The following is a 25,754-nucleotide window of genomic DNA, read 5'->3' as shown; positions in this document are numbered from 1 at the left end:
CTGATGGCTCAGAGCCTGGAGCCTGCTTCGGATTCTGTGTCTCCCTCTCTCTCTGTCCCTCCCCCACTCATGCTCTGTCTGTCTCTCTCAAAAATAAATAAACGTTAAAAAAATAAAAAAAAACAATACTACATGTATATTATATATGTAATATATATACGTATATTTATATACATATAGATGTATACAATCTGTGTATGTAATATATATGTAATATATAGAATACTATATATATGTAATAGATCTGCAATATATATAATATGTAATATTACAGTATATTTATTATATAATATATAAGACGTTATAATATATAATATTAATATATACATAACATAATACACAATATTATATATTATATATGACATACAATATACACTTATATGTTATATATTGTGTGACAAATATACTATAATTACATATAATTGATAGGTATATATATATAAGACATACGTATTTATAAAATTGATAGTATGTACCCTTGATAGGATGTGATGAAAATGGCACTGTATGTCTATGATCTTCTTCCCCAAAGCCATAACTCCAGTTTAGTCATTGCAAAAGCATCAAGCAAATTTCACTTGAAACATATTCTTTTTTTAATGTTTATTTATTTTTGAAAGAGAGAGAGAGAGAGAGAGAGAGAGACAGAGCGTGACTGGGGGAGGGGCAGAGAGAGAGGGCGACACAGAATGTGAATCGGGCTCCAGGCTCCGAGCTGTCAACACAGAGCCCGACGCGGGGCTCGAGCTCCCAAACCCTGAGATCATGACCTGAGCCCAAGTCAGGGCTTAACTGCCCAAGTCAGATGCTTAACTGAGTGAACCACGCTGGTGCCCCTCACTGCAAAGATACTCTAAAAATACCTGAATAACTGTCCTCAAAACATTTAAGATGATCAAAAACAAGGAAAGTCTGGGAAACTAACTAGAGATGACTGAGGTGTCATTAGGACTAAATGCAATATGATGTCCTGGATATGATCCTAGAGCAGAAAAGTTACATTAGGGAAAACCAGTGAAATCCAAATACTGTACGGAACTTGCTTACTAACAATATATTAAGTATTGATTCATTAAAAAAGGAATTCGTAGCGCCTGTCTGAAAAGCACTATGTTTTAGTGCCTAGCATATTAGATGAACGTGGAAAACAGGAGCTTTTAGTTTCAGTTATAGAAAATGATTTCTAAAGGATGCTCACAGTTTTTAAAACAGAGCAGAAGAAAAAGAAGTAGGTAAGAAGGGAGAAAGAATAAGCAGATCTTTTTAAAAAAGCATCATGACCTCCTCTTGCAAAACCAATGCAAAGCACACCTGGAATTACCTTACTGTTTTCTGCGTTCACGCTCTGCTTTCCATGTTTCTCCTAAATCTTTAGAAACTAGTTTATCACGTCTCTCTTCCCACTTGCTCTTCTTACTCAAAAACTAACCGGTGACTCCAATACGCACATCAGCAGACAGGTGTGACCCATGTGTTTGTACATCGTTTGCACCAAGCACGTTCTGTTTCCTGTACTTAGAAACATGCATACTAGGAACACTCAGTGTCATGATTTGTGAAGTGCCAGTGTGACCAAATATTTGACATTGTCAGGGTGATAGTTTGCTTTCCTTGTTTTTTCATATGCCTATCTGGAAATAACTGTTCTCAAGGAAGCCGGTGATTAAGAGAAAAGGAAACACACCAACACAAGGGAATGCGTGGTGTAGAATTTCCGTTTATCTGCAGGCCATCATGCATCAATGAAATAATACAAGTGAGCATCATAAAAACTGTCTTCCACTCTACAGCAAGTCTTTGTCTTGTTCATGCAACGTCTGTAGTCTCATTCAGTACTGAATATCCGAAGGCGACCATGGTGTGTCATTTAAACAGAATATTTGTTTACACTTGTTCATAGAACTGTTGCTTTCGTTAGGTTTTAGTCTGCCCTGTTTTGTGCCTAGGATTGGAAACACGGCACTGGCACGGATCCTCACTTTTTCAGATCTGGCCCGGCCGTGGACCCGGGAATAGCCTCCTGTGACAAACGCAGTGCTGAGGATGCTTCGGGAATTCGAGATGCAGGGATGGGGTGAGGGAGACCTGGGCTCACATTTGGGACCCGCAGCTCAGCTTGGCCGCCTGCATTTTCCCACATCCTCTTTGATAAACTTGCACCTCATCGGTGTCCTAGTCCAGCAAATATTCCCCTTGCACACGAATGCGCCCCTAACTCTGGGAACCTTATCTTCTGGTTCTACCAAGGATGTCGTTAGGAACTCAGATATATTCCCTTTCTCTCAAAGGTGTGCTAGGGAAATTCTTCACAATCAGCCACATCCCCGTGGGGAAACCCTAACAGAAGAGACAACACTCTCTGAAGAGCCTTAAATATCGCAGACCCCCAGCAGTCTGCCTATGGATGGTCTTGTCGTTCCTTACATGCTAACATTTTCTCCACTAAAACAAAAAAAATCTGCACTCATTTTCATAACAAGATCCAAGTTAGTTTATATTACTTTTTTCCTCTCTAATGCAGATGGTGTCTCCTCTTTCTTCAATCGTAATAAAAACCTTAGGTTGCAAGTGACGTGAGAGTGTTTCACAAGATGAGCAAACATTTCTGATAAATTTTAACTTGATAAACGAGTGATGTCTTGTAATATGAGTAGCACGTGATGCCAAACATCACACCATCACAACTGAGCCGATGGTTCTTCTCTCTCTCTTGCTGAGGGATTGTGGGTGATCATCTCCCATGCTCCGATGCTCAGTGTGTGGCAGAAATGAGTGATTTTTTAGAACGTTGGAAGGTGCTCACAACTGGAACTAGTGTGTTTTTGTCCCTTCCAAGCCCCTGTGGACAGTCCTTTGCTTTTCCAGACAAGGGTAAGCCAAGGAACGCTTTGCTTCATTCTAGGTCAGGCTGCCTGTGGATGTAGACCCTTTCCTCTGCTACCTTATTGCCAGTTCCATTAAATACAGTACATGACAAGAGTTTATCAGTACTATTCTGTAGTCAACATCCATGTGAGCGTATACAATGGCCCCCATGCAGAAAGAGATTCCATTGAGCCAATAGATAGCAGTGACTCTGTTAGTAATACTGAAAGCCGCCTACACAACAACCCTCCTCTTTCTTGTCTCCTTCACACCAGCCATGAAGATTTTCAAAGGGAAGTGCAGGTTAACTTGTTTATTTTTCTTTATATTTTGTATTTTCTTTATTATTTTGTCTTATGTTACAGGATTGTAATCATTTTTACATGACTATTTTTTGCGTTGTGGATTGAATCATCTAAGTCTCCATGATTTCCTGTGGGGAAATTTGCGTTGATATATAAGTGCTTTGCATTACAAGCATGTTTCGGGACAACTTATGGTCACAAACCTAGGTTTTACTGTAGATATTTCTATCAAAATGCGAGTGAGTGTGGATACTGACTATAATTTAGCGGATTTGGTCTTTGGGGGAAGTAATTGCTCCTTTTGAAAAGGAAAAACCAAACCAAGAAGCAAATAGTAAAAATGTTCTGTCCTGCGTAATCAAGAGCGCCTGACATTCGGTGCTCTAATTGGTAAACAAAACTAGCAAATACCACACCAAGCCAAACTGAATCCAAGCCATCAGTTACAACATAACTTCACTGAATGAAGCTAGGAAGGTGCCCTTCAAGAGAAAAACCTGGTAATCCATAAAAAGCTCCCTGCCCCAACCCCACCAGACACCGGGAATGGAAGGTCCAGGGAGATTAAACACCACTGGAAAACATGACAGATAACATTCACAGGAAGCTATTATCACAATAAAAGCAAAAGCGACAATTAAAACTGTTCAGCTACAGCAAATACTCCGAATAGTACCTAACACAGTAGAGAAGAGCTAACACAGGGTAAATTATTAATGAAAGACCATTAATCAAGTGTTTCCTGATCAGGAGTGCCTCCAAAGAAAACAACATCAGCCCCTTTACCTCTTTTCATCATTTGCCTGTTTTTTTTGTTTGTTTGCTCGCTGATGCAACGTGTGCATGATGTTGCCTTTGTGCACGTCACGTGTTTTTCAACCGTCCTCCTCTCTTCGCATCCACTCCCATAAGCTGTGGATAAATTGATCCTTGCTTATCTTTTGGATTCCTGAAATTAAAGATTTTGGTCTAAGCTTTCACTTTACTTTGTCACATTTTGCGGATTACTTGATAATCTCATGCTCTCTGGTGAATCTTTCATTATGCTTTGGACGTTTTTAAACACTTCAGGCTAGATTTTTATACTCTTTGGTAGAATTCTATGATAATCCCCCTATAGTTTGGCTTTGGGGTCCCGAATCCTTGCTTTGCCTTTGTCATCCAAAGGGGCTTCTTCTCTTGGGTTTTGGTGATTCCTTCTGTGATCTCATGTTTGATTCACCGTAATCCGTGGCATCTGCCCACTAAAGGAGAGTTGCTTTCCTCCAGAGACATTTGCTGTTTCTTCTGCAAGGACCAGGCATAAATACTGACCTCAGGTTAACATAGCTCCTACCAAGAATCCAGAACTCCTACACAATGCTCGGGTCATGCTCCCTCATCGTGGTGGAGGGGCCCCAGCTTGAAACTTCTGACCCCATCTCTAGTGTTAGCTATCATCCCAGCAAACAAACCAAAACTCCAAGCCCTTGACTTTGCCCACCAGACCTACATTTTTTGCTGTAACTCATTGGATTTTGTGTTTCTATGTTGCTGCTGTTTTGGTGTAACATTATTTTTCGTTCTTGGAATTGTCTTTCTTTTTAAAAATGTTTATTTTACTGTGGGAGGAACACTCACCAAGAGATCTGCCATCTTAACAAAGTTATACGTGTACGAGGCGGTATTGTCAACAATACCGTAAATGTTGTCCAGTAGATTTCTAGAACTTACACATCTTGCTTAACTAAAACCTCATGCCCATGGATTCATGACTCCCCATATGCCCCTGTCCCCAGCCCCTGGCAACCACCATTCCTCTTTTGGGTACCATGACTCTCACTATTTTGGTTGCCACATGTAGTCAGATCACGCAATATTGGTCTTTCTGTGACTGGCTTATTTCACTTAGCATAATGTCCTCAAGGTCATCATGCATTGTTGCCCCAGAGCAGAATTTCCTTCTTTTTGAAAGGCCAAACACCGTTCCATTGTATGTATATAACAGCTTGTCTTTATCTGTTTGTCTGCCACTGTCTGTTTTGGTTGTTTCCACACCTCGGCTGTTGTGAATAGTGTTGCCAACAACATGAGGATGCAGCTATCTGTCCAAGATCCTGATTTCCGTTCCTCTGCATAAATACCTTGGGGTTTTGTTTTCCATGTTGAGAAATTGATCCGTTGCTAAAGGGCATGGGTATAGAAATTTATGCAAGGTCCAGTTTTTCTGTATTAGAGGCCTCTTTAGGGAATGCACTTTTGTACCCTTACGTAGGTCCTCCAAGATGCCACTCAAAATGCTGTGCGGATCATGTTATTCCCTGGTCTTGCTCTGCTTCTAGAATGTAAGTTAAACTCCTTGACATGACATACAAGGGGCTCTGTGATTTGTCCCTTCCATATATTTTCTGGACTATCACTTGCCCCCCCACCCACATGCACACCAGACTCCAGGCATGTTGGATGATGTCGAATGCCCATAATGTACAGTCCACATCAACGTGTCTTACTTAAGCTACTGCTTCTCTTTAGCAGTGTTTTCCATCTCTGTCGAGCTTCAGTACAGAAGCTTCAAACCCATTCCTTCTATCTTGTGTGCATATGACGAATCCCATTTGTTGTCCTCTCTTAAAACTTGCTGCGGCCACCTGATTGAGCTCTAGCCATAGACATGTGGATGAATACTACTTACAAGACTAATGAAGAAGTATCTCCAATGTCTTTCTACACATGCTTTCTCTTTCATTACCTGTGAGGTGAAACTGTGATCACTAGGTCTGTTTTCTGGAGGTGGGGCTATACACATCTAAGAAATGAATGGCAAGGGGGTGCCTGGGTGGCTCAGTTGATTAAGCATCCAACTCTTGGTTTCAGCTGAGGTTGTGATCCATGGTTTTCTAAGTTTGAGCCCCGTGTCGGGCTCTGTACTGACAGCACGGAGCCTGCTTAGGATTCTCTCTCTCTCTCTCTCTCTCTCTCTCTGTCTCTGTCTCTCTCTCTCTCTGCTCCTCCCCCACTTGGCCTCTCTTTCAAAATAAATAAACTTTAAAATAGATAAATAAAATAAAAACTGGGTGCTATGTATTTAAGATGGAATTTCCTGAAGAATCATCCTATTACTGTGTCTTCTAGGTGCAGTAATTCTGGTGAGTATCAGTGAGGCCATCACCCTTCAAAAGCATCACACTGGTCTCAATGTGGAGAAGAGAAGAGAAGAAATTTGTAGAGAGCAGGCTTCTGTGTATTGACACAATATTTACAAAGAGTAAGGAAGGGTGTCTTTGATGTGAGGAACAGTCCAGCTGAATTATGTTCACTTCTGAAGAAAACTTGTTACTTCCTTTCAACCAAAAAATGACCAACTGGTTGATAAAACACCTCTTTGGACATCCCTGGAATTGTATACTTTGTCCTTTATGTTAATCATCAATAGTCCAAAGGAGATGTTCACAGCATATTTTCTGGACAACTTCTCTGTGGAAATTCCATAATGACGGAGACATTCCTGAGCCTCACAGATTTAAACTAACTTCATAATTGCCCAGTGCCACTTGACGTGTTATTTTGAAATGTCCCTTTCGTGTTAACTTCTTCCCCTGTGAAACAGGTACTTCTGTCTATTGAGGTGAGCCAGTAGGCAAGTTGGAAACTTAAAATCCTAGTCCTACAGAGCAGTAAGTGACCTTAAAAATTACTCCCCTTGTGTTCTATCACATATTTGTAAAAAAAAAAAAAAAAAAAAAACGAAATTAATAGAGAAAGACGTTAGATGCTTCACCCTGTGTCACCCGCACATAAAAGGCTGCGTGTGGCACGTAATCCCGTGACTTCTGATGCACGGCCGTTGCTTGGCCTACGAAACTACATTCGATGAGTCACATTTAAATCAGTCACCTACAGTGGATGACGTACAGATGCTCAATTATCAGTGGTATAAACATTTATTTTCCAACTACAGCACCCAGAGGATTCTCCCCAAAGGCAAGTTCATCTGCTTGGGAACGTTGTGTGATCTGCCTGCCTCACTTCACATCGCGATGCTCCTGAACTCTCAGTCCCAAAGTTGATTACTCGTCTCATCTTTGCAGCTTCAGCTGATTAAAACATGAACTTTTGGGGGCGCCTGGGTGGCGCAGTCGGTTAAGCGTCCGACTTCAGCCAGGTCACGATCTCGCGGTCCGTGAGTTCGAGCCCCGCGTCGGGCTCTGGGCTGATGGCTCAGAGCCTGGAGCCTGTTTCCGATTCTGTGTCTCCCTCTCTCTCTGCCCCTCCCCCGTTCATGCTCTGTCTCTCTCTGTCCCAAAAATAAATAAACGTTGAAAAAAAAAATTTAAAAAAAAAAAAAAAAAAAAAAATGAACTTTTGCCGCCTAGCTTGCGTCCCAGCACTTGTGGAGAACGTTCAGTCAACAGTGATCACAACCTGACACTTAGTGCAGCTCAGGAATGGTTTTCTGTGCAAGTTTCCATGTCACTGGAGCTTGACAGAAGCACTTTCTGATGTTAGAACCTATTCACATGAGAAAAGGTAGATTTCTTCTCTCGGTTGGATCGTACCTCCTTCTGTGACAGGAGCTCGGTCATCTGTGCCCACGGCAGGATCAGACGTTGAACAAGCATCCTGGGCCGTAAGACTCTGGGCTCACAAACGCTTTTCCAAGACCTGTTTTCTTACAAAGGCTCATTTTAATTATTTCCAAATGAAAATCCTGATGTCATAAAGGATAGTGTCATGGCAAATTAAATAAGCTGCAGGAGAGACCCAGCTTTCGAGAAATGTCAGCATTCCCTGAAGTAGTTCTTTTTCTTTACCTAGAAGGAAGGTGTGATGAACATGGATCAATATTTATTGAGTACGGTGTTAGTTTACTAGGGCCTGTAATAAGAAAATACCACCAATGGAGCGACTCTGATAACACATATTTACTGCCTTCCTGTCCTGGAGGCTAGGGGATCAAGATCCAGGCGGGGTTCAGGCCGGTTTCTCCTGAGGCCTCTCCCTTCGGCACGTAGACACCATGTTCTCCCTGGGTCCTCATGCGGTCGTCCGTCGGTGCGTGTCTGTGTCCTGGTCTCTTCTTGTAAGGACACCTGTTATACGGAATTAGGGTTCACCCCTAATGACCTCAGTTTACCTTAATGACCTCTTTACTTTTTTAAAGTTTATTTATTTATTTTGAGAAAGAAAGAGCGTGAGCAGGGGAAGGCAGACAGAGAGGGAGAGAGAGAATCCCAAGCAGACTCCTCACTGTCAGGGCACAGCCCGATGCAGGGCTAGAACCCACAAGCCATGAGATCATGAGCTGAGCTGAAGCCAAGAGTCAGACCCTTAACCAGCTTAGCCACCCAGGTGCCCCTAATGACTTCTTGAAAGGCCATATCTCCAAATACAGCTACGTTTCGAGGTATTGGAGGAATCAGGGAGTTAACCTAATGCATTTTGGGTGACACAATTCAGCCCATTACAAGTACCTACCCACCTGTATTGGTTGGTGTGTCCTAAGTACATTTAGATGCTCCAGATATGACAGTGAAAGTAAACAGAAGACAGGACACCTCGCTGATGAAACCTGCAGTCCAGTGAGGGACATTGGAGGTCAACAAACCATATGAAGACCAGAGGAGTTACAAGCAGTGCAGTATAGAAAATAAAGTGAGTGTCTGATCATGAGTAATGGAGCACAGGGCTGAAAAAAATCCATCTGTTGGTTAGAAGATACAGTGTCTGAGAATGAGATGTGAGAGCTGAGCCGCGAAGGAAGGGCAAAGTCCTAGCAGAGGACTAGAGTCGACAAAGGAAAAGTAATTTGGGGAAAAAACAGAAAAAAGTCTTTAGATGGGAATGGAAACTTCAAGGAATGGGAACTTGAAGGAACAAATGAGGCCAAGAAGATACGATAAGGGTGGAGACCGGGGAAGTACACTGCTACCATCATTTCAGGGCTAATAAGGCATGCGATGAGTTTGGCATTTTTTTAAGTGTTAGGTGAAGGCATTCAGGGTTTTAAGTAGGGGATGTCATATTTTGAAATTATCTTTCCAGCCGTTATATGGGAAATAGAATGATGAGCTCAGGGTGAGTGACAGCGATGGAATGTTGTTTTCAGGGACGTACAAGGTTACTTGGCTGATCAATCAACTGGATGATAGTGATATTTACTAGAAGGGAAGAAAAAAAACCCAAGGGAAATGACTCTTTATGAAAGGTAGGGAAAACAATCTGGACTTCCATTTTGAAAGATAATTGTGAGTTAATGATGTCAGATACAAGTTTTAGTGTGTAACAGTGGATTTGATATTTCATAATGTATCAGAGTTCAACTTTATTGCGTCATGTGATTCAAAGGTCACAATATTGAATGACCTCAGTTCTTGTCTTTAGGCAACTGTTCTCAAAAATGGTACTACAGTCAATTTTTATTTTCTATCCAAAGGTGAACAGCATTAAAACCTGAGAGAACATATAATCTTTACAAACGTCTATGAAAATACTGACATCTGAATGTAGGACAATGATACCGAAATTCAAAATGGAAGCCAAAATTGGAATTGGATCTCTACTTGTTTTTTATTTTTTAGTTGTATACTGCAGGTTTTATTTTTGTTTATTATTGAAATATATTTGGAATAGAATGTGTAAATTTAGCGTGTGCAACGTTTTGATTTGATACATTTATCTATAGTAATAGGACTTCCATTTTTTTTTACAGTTAGCTCCTGTAATCTTTACGCTTACCACATTAATCTGCCTTGGTTTGGAATTATAAATTTTTCTCTTATACTTTTCTTCAGTTTCTGGTGTTGAAAGACACATGAGCACATCATGCTGTGATAACAGATGTTTTCAAGATGTTTAATTCCGTTTCTTTAATGTTTATTTGTTCTGAGAGAGAAAGGAAGCACAAGTGGGGGAGAGGCAAAGGGAGAGAGAGAGAAAAAGAGAGAATCCCAAGCAAGTTCTGCATGATCAACACAAGAGCCCAACATGGGGCTTGAGCTCATGAACCATGAGATCATGACCAGAGCTGAAATCAGAATGAGATGCTTAACCAACTGAGTGAGCCAGGGGACCCAAGATATTTAATTCTTACAACATTTAAAATTTGTGCCTCAGCCAAAATATGCTAACACTGGATTTAACCTTTTTTTTTTTTTTTTGGAAGCCCGAGAAGCACTTTGGGAACTGGAAACACCCATTAGACATCCCATGAACTGGGGACTCCATTCATTCATTGATTCATTCACACGTTCAGCAGATATTTAATGAACACCAACTATACCCATTAGTAAGTTAATGCAATCATAATTTAACAACAATAATAATATTGTAGTTGGAGTGCCTGGGTGGGTCAGTGGGTTGAGCATCTGAGTCTTGATTTCTACTCGGGTCAGGATCCCAAAGCCATGAGATCAAGCCATGCATCGCGCTCTGTGCTGAGTGTGGAGCCTGCTTAAGATTCTCTCTGTCCCTCTGGTCCTCTCCCTCACTTGTGTTCTCAATGAATGAATGAATACCATTGTAGTCACTGCAATAAATCTGAGAATCTCAAAACATGTTTTGCTTTTTTGACCTCTGCACAATCCTTTCTCAATCAATAGGATTGTAGAATTCCTAAGGCTACACACATAATTCTCCACCTCATACAGTGTCGAGTACATTGCAGATGCTACATAGTGTGTGATGAATTGAGTGATTCCCCTAATGCTCAATAGTCTTGGGATTTTCTTTATAATGATTCTCTTTATGAATGTGTTAGAACTGTGCCATCGTAACATGATCTGTACCAAGAAGATTTCGTTTTAAAAATGTTCATCTGAAGAAAGTTGTTTATCTAAGCAATCTGTATTAGTCATTGGGATCTGCCATCATTTTCGTGGAATGGATTTTGTCAGCATCCCATATAAAATACAAGAGTCCGCCAGTTTTTCAACATCCGACTCATGTATTTTATTTTCTTAAACAACTCTTTTCTTAATGTTTTATTTACTTATTTTTGAGAGAGAGTACACAAGCAGGGCAGAGAGGCAGAAAGAGAGAGAGAATCTAAAGCAGGCTGTGAGGACAGAGCCCCACACAGGGCTTGTACCCATAAACCCTGAGATCATGACCTGAACCACAGATGGATGCTCAACCAACTGAGCCACCCAGGCACCCCTGAGTCATTTTTTAAAAATGTTTACAGCAAACAAATATAAGAAGTGGATTTTCTCCCTAAATACGCCTGTAAGATTGGAATCTTAAAAATAAACATCAGTTTAAAGTTTTTTCCAGCCAATTCTCAGAATGAAATATAAGTGTTCCCTGACTCTACAATTATACTTGAAAGAGAGAAAATAATCTTAAAGTCTCTTATTTAAAGAAACCTCATTTTAGGGGCGCCTGGGTGGCTCAGTCAGTTAAACGTCCGACTTCAGCTCAGGTCACGATCTCGCGGTCCGCGAGTTCGAGCCCCGCATCCGGCTCTGGACTGATGGCTCAGAGCCTGGAGCCTGCTTCCGATTCTGTGTATCCCTCTCTCTCTGCCCCTCCCCCGTTCATGCTGTGTCTCTCTCTGTTTCAAAAATAAATCAACGTTAAAAAAAATTTTTTTTTAAAAAAGAAACCTCATTTTAACGTAGCACAGAGAACGCTTCTTGTACTGCCACAGTGCTAAATCGATGACCTTGGGCAAGTCCTTTTCTTTGAAATGCCTCATTTTCCTAGAAAATAAGATGATCTCAGTGGTTGATTCCAGTACGATGAAACCACGCTTCATGCAGAAGGGGAATAAACCTAATGGACCCCGTGAAACAGTATTTATTTCAGGAACTAAAAGCAGCTGAGCGTGAAGACAATGTTCTTGCGTTCACATTTTATGTCTGGACGCACAGGGACCTGTCAATTCCAGAAATCTGGAAGCTAATGAAACAATACCTGTGTAGGATTGCTGATTCTTCCGTTTAATTAGTACATTAAAATATTCATTTGAGGAAGAGTCAACCTACTTTGTTTAATAGGTCATTCTTTCAACACAGGTGGTTGTTTTTGTTTTGTTTTTTGTATTTTCATTTTTAGCAACAGAGTTTATAGAGAGAGAGCATATTGGCAAGTAGCATCCGTTGGTTGAGTGCCTATATAATAAGGAATGTTACAATGAAGTAGATGTCAAGACTCTTCATTTCCATAACTTGCCCTAGAGTCAAATCATCCATCGATTTTTTAAATAAAATTATCCTTTATAAAAATAAATCTTAAATTCCCATCTCAAATATGGAAGTCTCTGTGTAGAAGACGCATAAATTTCTTACAAGACTAATTTATCCACACGTCAGGTTGCAATGTTCTCTATAACTGAGTGCGTGCTTACCTACGACACAATTGCTGATGATGACCTCATCCATTCTGGAAGATCAGCCTCATGGCTTTTAATGATACATCCATAAAGCTCTGGATTCATATACTAAGGCACATAGAAAGGTAATGTATGGCGTTACTCCAAGGACAGGGCACAGTCCTTGAGATGTATTATAATTGATTGGCAAAAACTGATAACTATAGTTAGCAAGATTATCACTCCTAGTATTTCAAATAAGCTTATATACATATTTTCTCCGTGAGAAATTTAGAAAAGTTTCTTCTAGTTGCAAGTCTGCAAGTCTGTTGACGTTTGAATTCAAATATCCTTCTACATGTGTACATTGCTGTTATTCAGTAGGGATGTTAATGACCTGTTTTACATTTTTCCAAAAAAAAGGTTCCTGCTGTATATTCCAAACTTCCTACTCATTCACTATTGCCAGCTCCCGAATCCAACATGTAGTACCATCTTCCTGCACAAATTAAGGCTTCATCAGTGCATGGGGTTTTAGGAGTGTGTCTGTGTGCGCGCATGGTTTAACCTTGGGCGCACGTCCTGAATTTATAAACAGTTCTATGTTTCATCTTCCGTTGTTTCGAGTGGGTGATTTCTCTCAAGCCATTGAAGCACCGTTTCGTTTTTATCCTGAAATAAGGCAGGTAGACAGACTGAGCTACCTCCCCCTAATTTTCTCTCTGAACTTTTGAAAGATGCTCACCCAACCTCCTCCCAACGAGAGTCACGTCCTGTGCATTATGCAACCCCTATTATTGTTTTAAGTGAAGAGTGAGTGGGGCGCCCGGGTGGCTTAGTCGGTTGAGCATCCGACTTCGGCTCAGGTCGTGATCTCACAGTTCGTGAGTTCGAGTCCTGCATGGGGCTCTGTGCTGATGGCTCGGAGCCTGGAGCCTGCTTGGGATTCTGTGTCTCCCTCCCTCTCTGCCCCTCCCCTGTGTAGGATCTGTCTCTCTCTCTGTCTCAAAAATAAGTAAAAACATTAAGTGAAGAGTGAGCATTCTGAATGAACTTATTAGCAAATGCACTTGAAGCAAAAGTACGTGGTATTCTGTAGGATAGCAGTGTGGCTAAACAAATGACCTGTAATTCCAAATGCTCGGCCTTCACTCTTGTGCATTTCTTAGGATGCTGTCCGTCCTTCCCCTAGTTAATGCTTCCCCAACAAATTTGCCCTCAAATTTGATGCATCTTTCTGGGCACAGCCTTGCCAAGTCTGTTTAATATTCTCCTTCTCTTGTTTGCAGTATTTTATTTATTTGTTTGTATATACCCTCGCTGCTTTAATATAACGCACTAGGACAGTGGTTTCTCAGACTTTAGGTAAGAATGTTACAGAAAGTTAGTTGAAACACAGGTTCCTGCAAAATCACCTGAATCAAAAGGTCTGGGGTGGGGTCCATACATTTTAATTCCTAGTACATTTCTAGGTTTATTCGTTGACCAAACTGAAAACCCTCCTTGGATTAGCATGGCACTATAATAGAATGAGGGTGGGTCACACATTACCTACTGAAAGTTGCATTCCGAGAGAATATTACTGTGACAAATGTAAATATTATTCTTTTTTTTTTAACATTTTATTTTTTTTTTTTCAACGTTTATTTATTTTTGGGACAGAGAGAGACAGAGCATGAACGGGGGAGGGGCAGAGAGAGAGGGAGACACAGAATCGGAAACAGGCTCCAGGCTCTGAGCCATCAGCCCAGAGCCTGACGCGGGGCTCGAACTCACGGACCGCGAGATTGTGACCTGGCTGAAGTCGCACGCTTAACCGACTGCGCCACCCAGGCGCCCCGTAAATATTATTCTTTTATTCAGCTACGTGAATAGGGAGAGCTTGTTAAATATATGGACACAGAGTAGAAGTCAGCTTTAGTTGGCCAACTTGTTGTTTTTACTCACATTGTTATTTCCGTATGTTTGGCTTACGATAGAGTGGAAGCCTTTACAGTAAATTTAGGGACACGTTATTTTGTCAGGACGTGTAGAAGGGGCAGTCAAGTACAAAAAAGACAATATGCTAAAAAATACTGTGTCTTGATTCCATCACATCTTTTCTAAATAAGACTTTCAAGTTATTAAAACAAGAACAAGATGGAAACTTTATGACTTTGTTATTCCAGTTGTGATTCTGTAGGGCAAAGAAAGTCATTTCCACATCTCCTTAGGTGTTCTTTTTCAAAAGTCATTTTCTTAACCTTTTTGGGAAGCTAAGAATTTTGATATGACATATATATAGACTTGGGGCATGACATTAAAAAAAAAGAGGATATTCACCCATTTGGAAGGTTTCAAAGGCTATAAAATACAGGATGTATTTCCGTATTGTATTTTTTATATCCTAGAGTATCTGATTTTTTTCATTAATATTAACTTTTCTCCGCTACCAATGTTTGGAGACACAGTTACTGAAATCTACTCTTCAGGGATTTAAATAAGGAAAAATAATTGAACAGGGGCACCTGGGTGGCTCAGTCAGTGAAGCGAGCGACACTTGATTTCAGCTTAGGCCATGATCTCACGGTTCGTGGGTTCAAGCCCTGCATCAGGGTCTGTGCTGACAGCTCAGAGCCTGGAGCCTGCTTTGGATTCTGTGTCTCCTCCTCTCTCTGCCCCTCCCCTGCTCTCTCTCTCTTTCTCTCAAAAATAAATAAACATTTAAAAAAAGGAATAAATAAATAAACTTTGAAGCAGTAATTGAGCATTCCTATAGTCCAACATCGTACGTGTCAAATATATAAACACCAGAAGTCACAATGTCCCAATTTGTGTGGTTTGGCACTTGGCCACGTCCATGCTTCCTGGATGTTCGGCTGTAGGAAGAAATTGACCCCCCAGTTCCAGGTATCTCCTGGATCGGCACACACACAACACAGACACAGGCACGCATGTAGCACCTTTTAGCTCATCTACTGGTAACTGCCTGTGCTGAATTTATTTTCAATCAAAGGAAAGTTTTGGTCAACTCTATGTTTGAAGTAAATTCCCAAGCAGACACTGTGGGAGCATGGGGTAGAGGAGGATGCACTCCTTACAGGTGTTGTGTACGTGGCTGGAGTGTGTGGCGGTTCTCTGTTTCCTGTATGCATTTTCAGTATATTCAATTATTGAAAATGTATGATTTTTCAGTATATTCAATTACTGATTTCTCTGTCAGCGGCAGATCAGTGTCTGTCAAACCTTGATAATCAAATGACATTGGAAATTAGAACCTGATCATATTACAAAGGACCGTAGACGGAGGGGCTCAAACAATAGAAATGTATTTTCTCACAGTCCAGCAGGCTGGGAGTCCGAGATCCAGGCATGGCCAAGGCTCGTTCCTCCTCAGGCCTCTCTCCTTGGCATGTGGACACCATTTTCTCCCCGTGTCCTCACGTGGTCATCCCTCTGTGCATGTTTATGTCCTTCTGTCCTGTTCTCTTTTTAAATAATTTTAAACTTTAATTCCAGTGTAGTTAACATACAGTATTATATTAGTTTCAAGTGTACAAGGTAGTGATTCTCATCTCCTCTTATAAGGATAACAGTCCTGTTGGCTTAGTGACCTCGTTGTAAGTTAATCACCTCGGTAAAGACCCCCATCTCCAAATAGAGACCTGTACTGAGGTCCTGGCGGCGAGGGCTTCCACACAGAATTTCTGTGGACCCAGTTCAGCCATTAATATTGTAAACTCTCAACATTTCTGGAGTTAACAATGCAGGGAAAATTGACCAAGGATCAAATCTTCAGTCCTCCATGTAATTAGAAGAAAAAGCTAAGGAAACACTTGCTACATAGTGTTCAACATAAGAAGAGGAAAAGAGGAGGGGGGGGGACCTGCTAAGGGCGGAGGCAGAGAAGAAGCTTGTCCATGAGTGACCACCTCTACTAGGGATCGTCCCCAGGAGTGAATTCTCCATGGCTGAGCCTCTCCATGGCTGAGCCTCTCCAGGAGTGAATGTCTCCAAGGGCGAGCCTCTCCATGGGCGAGCTTCTCCATGGGTGAACATCTCCATGGGTGAACATCTCCACGGATGAATGTCTCCATGAGTAAGCATCTCTACAAGGGAGCTCCTCCACTAGGGAGCATCTCCATCAGTGAATGTCTCCATGGGCGAGCCTCTCCATGCCCATTCTTAATTCATAATAAGTATTTGGTGTTGCACATACCTCTTTAAGCCCGAATGTACAGTATTTATTGTATTAAATACTGGTTAAAGCTCATTTTATTTTCCTGAGGTGTGGACTGGATCTCTGAACTTTGGCACAGCCGTTGGAGTAAGTGGTGCATCCTGAGTGCTGATGTCTTAGATGGTGAACACCTGTGTGTCATGGCTAGCTGATACATGTGCTCTGCCTGTTACAATGGGAATGGCCATTCCCTAGAAGTTCTACTAGAAGTAGAAGTTCTACTACCTAGAAGTCTACTGCTGTTTGAAACGTAATGGAATGGCACGCTCTACATCTTGCGTACTGTGTTAACAGCTTCCCAGCTGAGCTCACCATCTGATGGTTTGTCCAGGCGCTACACTGACACCATGACCCTCTGGGTTGACCACGCCTCGGCTGCTGCCCCATCTTGGATGACTGTGATCCTACTGTAAGGAAATAGCAGTCCGTCTCCTCACTCCTCAGTTTCATGGGTAATGGTGCTGTGATGGTAGGCAGTTCCCCTCAATTATGACTCATGGTATTGTAGACTGGCTGTGTATAAATCTCAGTGAGGTGTGCACCCTTCTTTCCTTGTGGCAGATAAGATGCTTCCTTGGGACGTTTTTTCTTGACCATTATAGTAAAAATACCCATCGTCCCTTCCGCTGATGGTTTAGACCTCTTTCTCCCTCTCATTTAGACACCTCTGTGGCTTTTCTGTTTAAGCCCAATCTGAATGGTCTCTGATGGGATGTTGATCCTATGATAGCCATGCTTTCCTGGGTAGTTGTACGTAAAGTGGATATTTATGTGTTTTTAAAATTAAACACACAGGTTTAGGATACGTGCATATGTGCACAGACACACAGGTACAGGGTACATGTGTAATCAATTTATTTAATCATTCAGAAATCCTGTAACACCAAACAGGACCTGAATGGTGATGGACAGACAAATCCTGTAACACCAAACAGGACCTGAACGGTGATGGACAGAGACGAGATGGGAAAGGCGAACGTGTTTATGAATAGAGAAAATGATGTGAAGCAGAAAGAAGGAACATACTCTTCATGCTGTTGATCCTGATTCCATGGGGGAGACCGTGTTCCTGATTCTCAGTGATGCAGCTACAGGTGCATAAAACAGGAGAGGAGGTTGAGTTGAGTGGACTGTACGAGCCTCAGGAAGTACAACATCAAGGGTTCGGAGGACGTTTAGTTGACCCAGTGCACCAATCCCACAGGGAACATCATACTCTCCATCCCCACGATATGGGGGGGGGGGACCCACTGGAATTTTTTCAAGGATGTGTGTGTGATGGGACCTTTCCTAATCAGGATCCCTTCCAACACTTTGATGATTTCAGAATGAATGTTCATGGGGATGGCGCATCAAACATGATTTTACAGGATCTTTGATGGAGTTACACTCTGGGCTTCTGATTGGAAAAGCTCTCTGGCCTCGGGACATTGTATTCAGCATGAAAGCTACTATTTCCGTTTGACCTTTCTTTCGCCCCTTTCTTCCCAACAACAGTGACAAATGGCATGTGTTAGCCTAGAGCACAATCGTAATTTAAGGCTCGTATTACTTTAAAGGTTTAACAATCACACTTTAAGGAAATCACGCTCTGCCAGAAAATACACATTGAACGCTTGTGTCATTGGCGTGGTAGGAGGGCCTCTGAGGTGGCTGTTGCATTTATGCAAAATTAAACACGGGATGAGCGGGAATAGTGCACATGGAGTGGTGACGCATTCGGACAACCCTCAAGTCAGAACTGACTGTCATCCCCACCAGCATCTGGCTTTCCTGCTACTCTCTGAATGGCTGTCACTGGCATGATTCTTGTGAAATAATGCTTTATCGCCCAAACTGCTTTTTAGCATTAATCACCGCAACTGGTTTGCAATCTCGGGGTAAAAAAAGTAACCTCATGTAACATAAAAAAGCTCTCTAGTGACATAATTACCGAATTGACATAGCGGCACTGATAACACGTCATTCTTACTTACAGTGTTCAGGACGGGTTGGTGCCTCTCTCATTTCTAGGACACTTTCCTGGGGAAAGACAAATACAAAAGATGAATAAAGGAGCAAGCCATCATGGCCATTTCCCAATATTTGTAAGGATTTCTTCTTTTAAGTAATGGATTTTATGAAAGATAATCATGGAAGAGAAAATGTAAAATGAATCAGTTTTTTTTCCCAGATAGCATATTTACAGATCAGGTGAGAGGTATGTTCAGGAAAAAAAAAAAAAAAAAAAAAAAAATATATATATATATATATATATATATATATATATATATAGTCACATTACCAGTTTTGCTTATATCTATAAGATTTTCTTCAGGAATATTGTTTCCTCTCATCAACTCCCTGAACTTTGCAAAGTCGTTGTCATCAGGATGAAGTCTTTTGCCTGAAAATCACCGTGCATAAAGCAGAAATTGCCCATTAGAACCCGTAAGAATTTTTGCATGCAGAATGAGGAGAATGAATGGGGAAAGCAAGTCTTTAACTCAGTCTCCAACAGTTGCCACTGACTTTGTTCCAGTGTCAGCTGCCTGACCTAAGTGGGTAGGAGCCTTTCGCTGCTTTCCCCCTGTGTATCCCATGCACTGCCCAACATCAGCAGCGGGACTCCAGGAAAACAGCAGGAAATCCATGAATTGGGGGCCTAATCCATCAAGAATATCCAGCCTACCTCATCTCTGCCTACACCTCAGACTCTGGCTCTGACATGCACCCCTGGTTCTGGGCCCAAAGAAAAAGCAAGCACGGTTCTCACCTTCCCAACCATAGCCCTGTCACACAGTAACGGGAGACAGCCTGCTTTTTTATGAAAACCAGAGTTTTCAAAGGCCTTTTTCCAACTTGAAACCTAGTATCTCAGAGCTGAAGCACCCCTCTCAAGCCCCTGGGGGTGGAAATCATTGATGTTCACAATAGTGCATTGAAAGGATTAAGCAGGATGAAGGTTTTTTGTTGTTTTTAAGTTTCTGCTCTGAGGCTGAAGAGTCTATTTGAAAAATTGTCATAAAATGAAGGAATTGGGGTCAACCCGAAGATAGCCGTGGCTTGAAATGAGTTGACTTGTTAGCAAATAATTTCTAATCAAACTGGTTTTTTTTTTTTTGCACAAATAGGAATTATTCTTAAATGTCTTATGATCTGGTACCTTCAACCTCTACTGATACTCTCACTGAGAATGCTGACGGTGGAAATATTACCTGCCCAATACGATCGTCAGGATGATATACGTACCAAGCAATGCAAACACTTGTGTGGTTTGTCCTGCTGTGTCCACGTTGGCAGTATGTATTATGAGAGAACCGAGGCTGTCATAACCAATATTGAAAATATTTCCATTCGTATCTGTGAGACAAAAAATATATATGTAAAATGTATATAAACTGTAGCCTGGCCTTAGTGAATATTGGAGATTGGGGATAATTTAGGGGCGTGTGCCTGGACACATTTCCAATGATTAGTTGAACTAGAATTCAGGCAGACAAGAGTGGAAATACTACGCAGCCATGACCATCGTCAGGAAGATATACGTACCAAGCAATACAAATGGTTTTGTGGTGTTTCTTCTGGTGTTCACGTTGATTGCGATAGTATTTGAGGTGGCATAAAAAAGATTGAAAACATTTTGATTCATATCTGTGAGTGAGACAAAAAATATATATGTAAAATGTATATAAACTGTAGCCTTGCCTTAGTGAATGTATTGGAGATTGGCTCTACCGTGGCCTAATTAGCATATTAGTAACACCATTCTCATATTGGTCCCTCCGACGATGCAGCGAATGTTAACATTGCGTATGACATGGAGACAAGACCCGTAAGGAACTTTTCCTTATTGCCCCATTCTTCCGAAATTAAACATTTCACCCCTTCCTGTCTTACTAAAGTGTTTTCTGAAACATGTGTTCCAGTGGAGCCAACATTTTTTGAACAACACGACTTGTTGTCATATGGCATATTATCAATACAAGTTTAAAATCTCTTTCTATTTGCCTTATCCCGGCATTGGAGATGATTTCTCTTTAAGACCAAAATTCAGTTGCCCTTTAAAACCCTGCATGACTGTGTGCTGAGTGCCTATCCTACATTGGGCAATCTTCTGAGTCATTAGCGTCCACCCCTTTAATCTAGGTGTATTACCCAACAAACTTCTGGCTGCCATGAACATGTGCATTTTTATTAATATGGTTTACTTGTGGCAATACACAAGTTCAGATCCCGCCTGCAGGGGCACCTTCCACTCTGGCTGTGCCCATCCACCCTGGCACGTATACAAGAAAAAAAATAAGCATTGACCAAATTAGCGTCATCACCATACCTTCTAATATCCGTTCTCTCTTCTGCTCTCAACGTACACAATGCCTTATTGGAACCACTCCTCAGGATTTTATTTGAAACTATGCCACTTTGTGTTCCCATTCAAATAGCCTTAGTCAGCCCCAGCTAGAGACCAAGTGGCAGCTGAAACAACTTCAGAGTTGCATGGACCTAAATCTTGCACAGGCCTGCTCTTAGGTCCATGAGTCTTGGGTTGTGTTGGAACAATTTAAATAAGAGTTTATACATCTCTTCAGATTCTTAGTAACCAAATGTTTTAATGATAATGTTATAAAGAAGGGCTTCGCTTGGATTGCTCAGTCAGTTGAGCGTCTAACTTCTGCTCAGGTCATGATCTCACGGCTCATGAGTTCAAGCCCTACATCGGGCTCCGGGTTGACAGCTCAGAGCCTGCAGCCTGCTTCAAATTTTGTGTCTCCCTCTCTCTGTGTCCCTCCCCTGCTTGTGCTCGGCGCTCTCTCTCTCTCTCTCTCTCTCTCTCTCTCTCTCTCTCTCTCTCTCAAAGATAAATAAACATTAAAAAATTTTTTTAAATGAAGGTCTTTGCAGGAAATCTCACTAAATAGGTTTATAGAGGTAGTGCAGGTTATGGAAGCAATGAAGTTAAATCTGTCTTCTGAGCCTCCGGGGTGGTTTCAAGGCCACTGCTGGTATTCTGCTTGTCAGTATGACACCTCACTTTCTCCAGAACAGAGCTGGGTAGGTACAATTCCTAGCTCCCAAAGAGCTGTTATAGTAAGTGCAGCTCATTCTCCCTTCTCAAGTTGTCCAAATCTAAGTTAGAAGGGGTTACCAAAAGGGAGAAAATTAAAGAAAAGATGATAGAGGACGTTGATGGCTCAGGCAAAGGAAAAAATAATGTAAAGCTAAGAAGAGTGAAAACATAACTTAAAAAAATCTACTGGGAACATAAGTTACTGAGGAATATGCATAGGGTCGAATGCCAGGCTTATAATTCACTTTGTTTGCATATATTTTACTTTTTGCCAAGCCGTTGTGCTGTTTCTTATCTTAGATGAGGGGTGTAACCACAGACTTACACATCACAATTTTAATCAGATATTTAGACATTAGGCCATTTAAAATTTGGAGTGTTGTTTAGGGTAATTAGGAAGAGTTTAGAATCTAAGTGTTAGCCGACATCCCCATTGCTTTTAACAGAAGCTGAGGTTACGAACAAATGTGCCTGGTGATTAAAATCACTCCGATTTCCTTGGATTGTAGGTTAATCTCCCAAGAATGGAATGCAGTAAGATGTTTTAAGATGATGTTTAAAAAAGTATTCTCTTAAAGCAAAATGAGATTGATATGTAAACCGAGGATAGACCTATTATATTTAGTTCCTAAGGCCATTTAAATTATCTTGAAACATTCTCATATACTCAAGAACTTTATGAAATAAACATCCTGAGCCCTTATGAATGATTTAATAATACTGAAAATTGGAAGGGGCCACCAATGTCCTATGACTTAAGTGTGCACGACAAGATAAAGTGCTTGGATAGATAATTTAGGGGAGTGTGCCTGGTCACATTTCCAATGATTAGTTGAACTAGAATTCAGGCAGACAAGAGTTCCAGAAAGAAGTGGAGACTAAGATTTTGACCTTAATATCTCGGTAAAATATTTGTACTTACTACCAATATTGATAAACTTGTCACGCCCAATGGTTCCCACGGCAGACTTTTCTGTGCACAGTCCGTTCATCCTTAAAAACAAAATGTCTTCGAGTGAGTCGATGAAAACAAACTTTGAACCACAATTAACATTCTCTTTGTCTGAATCGCACAAGAATCTGAATGAGGCATCATTTCAGTGCCTGTAAACAACGTGCCATTTGAAAGAGAAGAAGTAGGTTTTCCACCATCAAAGGTCACCTGCCAAAAATGTCTTTGTCTACACATGGAATCAGGTAGTTCTAAAGAGTGACTATAAAACAAGTCATATTTAAAGGCAATTAAACACGAAGAAATCTGAATTATTAGAAAAGAAGGCAAAAAGAACATTCCCTTGCCTTAAAGATTTTCTGGAAAAAGAGAAGAAGAGCCGTCAAGACGGTCCTTGGCGGTTCTCACAACGTGGGCAAAGATTTCTTACATAATATAATAGACAAAAGCACCCCCCAGAAAAGGGGGAAAAATGATGGGCTTAATTTAATCAGAACCATAAACTTGTATAAAAACACTACTCAGAAAATTAGACATCAAGTCACACATGTGTGCACACGCACACACATACATCCATACACACACGAGCAAATGCATAAATACACGTGATGCGTGTATGTGCTAGATGGAAACTACATGTGTATTACAAACAATTATATACGTGTCACATATATAACGTGAGAGTTTGTGTATTCCTGTGTGTGTATATGATAAAAAAAATGCATATTTGGAAAAACAGGAAGAATGAATACGGCAGAAATCGTAAAAGAGGAAGTAAACCAACTAAAATGGGGCAAATGGTTGAACAGACCCGTCATGGAAGAGTGGTGTAGGAAACCGTGCTCAGGTCGATGACTCATCAGAGACATGCAGGTTAAAACCCCAGTGGGCTGGTACCTCACATTCACGGGACTGCGTAAAATCAAAAGATGTCAATACCGAGGTTTAGGAAGAATGTGCTGCCGCTAAATATCTGATACGTTACTGGCAAGAATGCAAAAGGCACCGTCACTTAGAAAACAGCTTGACCCTTTCTGTGGTTAAATATGCTCGTGTGCCATGATGCAGCAGTTCTGGGCTACCGGAGAGGAGTTGCAAATGAATATGTGTCGGCACAGACATTAGTGCAGAGCAGTTCGTATCCAAGGTGTTCAAGACAATCACAAAGTGGAAACGTTACCCAGGAAGTGGGAAACGTCATATTGGTACATACACGAGGAACTTTGATTGGCAGTGACGCGAGTGACTGTTTGCATACGGAGACACGTGGATATACGTTCCAAACCTTATGCAGAGTGAAGAAAGCAGAATGAGATGCATCGTGTTTAATTGCAGCGTGTGAAGTTTAATGCGTGTGAAGTTCTGGAAGAGGGAAGGAAAGCACGGCATGTCAGGTGTTGCCTGTGCTACCTGGGGTGATGGAAATGTATGCATCTTTGGGTGCAGTAGATGTACACATAGGTCCAAGTTCACTGAACTATGCCTTCACATGGATACCTACCACTACACGTCCCTTGCGTTTCAGTGAACCTGATTGCAGGGTGGGCGTCCAAAGGGAAAGTCTACTAAACACAGACGGACACAGAAATTTGAAAAATGAGAGAAAAAGACCCTAGGGTACTCTTTAAAAAGTTAATGAAAACTGACAGGTATATCTATTGGAATCGGATGTGTGTGTAATTTGATAATATGTGTATAATCGATTATATATTATATAGAACATATAACCAACTATATATTTTGTATACAATCAATTATATAATTATATAACATTGCATATCTTTTACATATATATGTATGTAATTACATAATTATATAACGTTACATGTATATTACCTACGATGTATGTATATATGCAATGTCATATAATTATCATATATAACATATAATCAACTATATATTTTATATAGTTATATAATCGATTATATAATTATATAACATTACATATCTATTACATATATGTATCTATAATCACACAATTATATAAGGTTACATGTATATTACATATAATGTATGTATATATGCAGTGTTATATGATTATTGTATCTAACATATAACCAATTACATATTTTATATACGATCAAGTATATAATTAATTATATAATTGTATTACATTACATATGTATTATATCTATGTACATAATTGCATAATTATATAACATCACATGTATATTACCTACGATGTATGTATATATGCAATGTCATATAATTTTTGTATATAACATATAATCAACTATATATTTTATACACAGTTATATAATCAATCATATAATTATATAACATTACATATGTATTACATATATGTATCTATATAAGCACACAATTATATAAGGTTACATGTATATTACATATAATGTATGTATATATGCAATGTTATATGATTATTGCATATAACATATAACCAACTATATATTTTATATACAATCAATTATATTATAGTTATATATTGTATTATATTACATATCTGTTACATCTATGTACATAATTACATAATTATATAACGTTACACATATATTACATATAATGTATGTATATATGCGATGTTATATAATTATTGTATATAATGTACTGCAGTTTTATCCATTACTGACTTGTTAGAGCCTTCGAGTGTTATTTATGGAATGCTCACTATATTGCAGGCATATACATATATTTTTATTATTATATATTATTCCATATTATAATTGTATAAGATTTCATATTATATATATAACATGTTATATATTTTAATACACAATTATATTTATATATTTATAAACCACTCTCTCCAAACATAACCCTTTCTTTTCCTTCATGTCAGTCTCTTTTTATTTCTCATTCTTCAAAGTATGTGCCTGTGTTTATGTGTGTGTGAGCAGTGGAGACTGAAAGATTCTTGCATTCTACCTATAGCTCTTAGAAATTAGGTCTTCAGAAACAGACTTCATTCGGTTTCTTATAATCCCCTGTCACCACCCCTTGCAAGTTTTCTCATTTCTTTATACTGGGAACTTTTTGAACTATCATAAGCTATCATCAGTTCCCCCGAGCAGCTCCATCTGAACTCAGAAAGATAGAAATTAGCATTATACTTC

At 40.3% G+C, this 25,754-nt stretch overlaps 1 protein-coding gene and 1 long non-coding RNA gene across 8 annotated transcripts in view; one reads left to right on the top strand and one right to left on the bottom strand.

Annotated features, from left to right (window-relative positions):
• LOC123383306 overlaps positions 1-25,754 on the top strand; it is a 387,308-nt gene that overhangs the window by 260,575 nt on the left and 100,979 nt on the right. The window lies entirely within an intron of this gene.
• LOC109496317 (odorant-binding protein-like) overlaps positions 1-25,754 on the bottom strand; it is a 61,413-nt gene that overhangs the window by 33,928 nt on the left and 1,731 nt on the right. The window contains exons 3-8 of one of the 4 annotated variants that reach the window (XM_023249443.2): positions 22,651-22,721; positions 20,210-20,311; positions 19,910-20,020; positions 18,963-19,064; positions 18,655-18,700; positions 17,517-17,766 (exon numbers count right to left, since the gene is read on the bottom strand). The exons of 2 other annotated variants lie outside the window; for them this stretch is intronic. In XM_023249443.2, the coding sequence (XP_023105211.2) occupies positions 18,660-18,700; positions 18,963-19,064; positions 19,910-20,020; positions 20,210-20,311; positions 22,651-22,721 (427 nt within the window). In that variant the 3' untranslated portion in view covers positions 17,517-17,766; positions 18,655-18,659. Of the gene's footprint in view, positions 1-17,516; positions 17,767-18,654; positions 18,701-18,962; positions 19,065-19,909; positions 20,021-20,209; positions 20,312-22,650; positions 22,722-25,754 lie in introns of those variants that run through there. One more of the 4 variants, XM_045050461.1, reaches the window with a different exon arrangement.

Source organism: Felis catus, chromosome X (genome assembly GCF_018350175.1).
Source record: "Felis catus isolate Fca126 chromosome X, F.catus_Fca126_mat1.0, whole genome shotgun sequence".
In the NCBI taxonomy this organism is placed as follows: domain Eukaryota; kingdom Metazoa; phylum Chordata; class Mammalia; order Carnivora; family Felidae; genus Felis; species Felis catus.
This window is presented reverse-complemented; position numbering and strand designations above follow the sequence as displayed.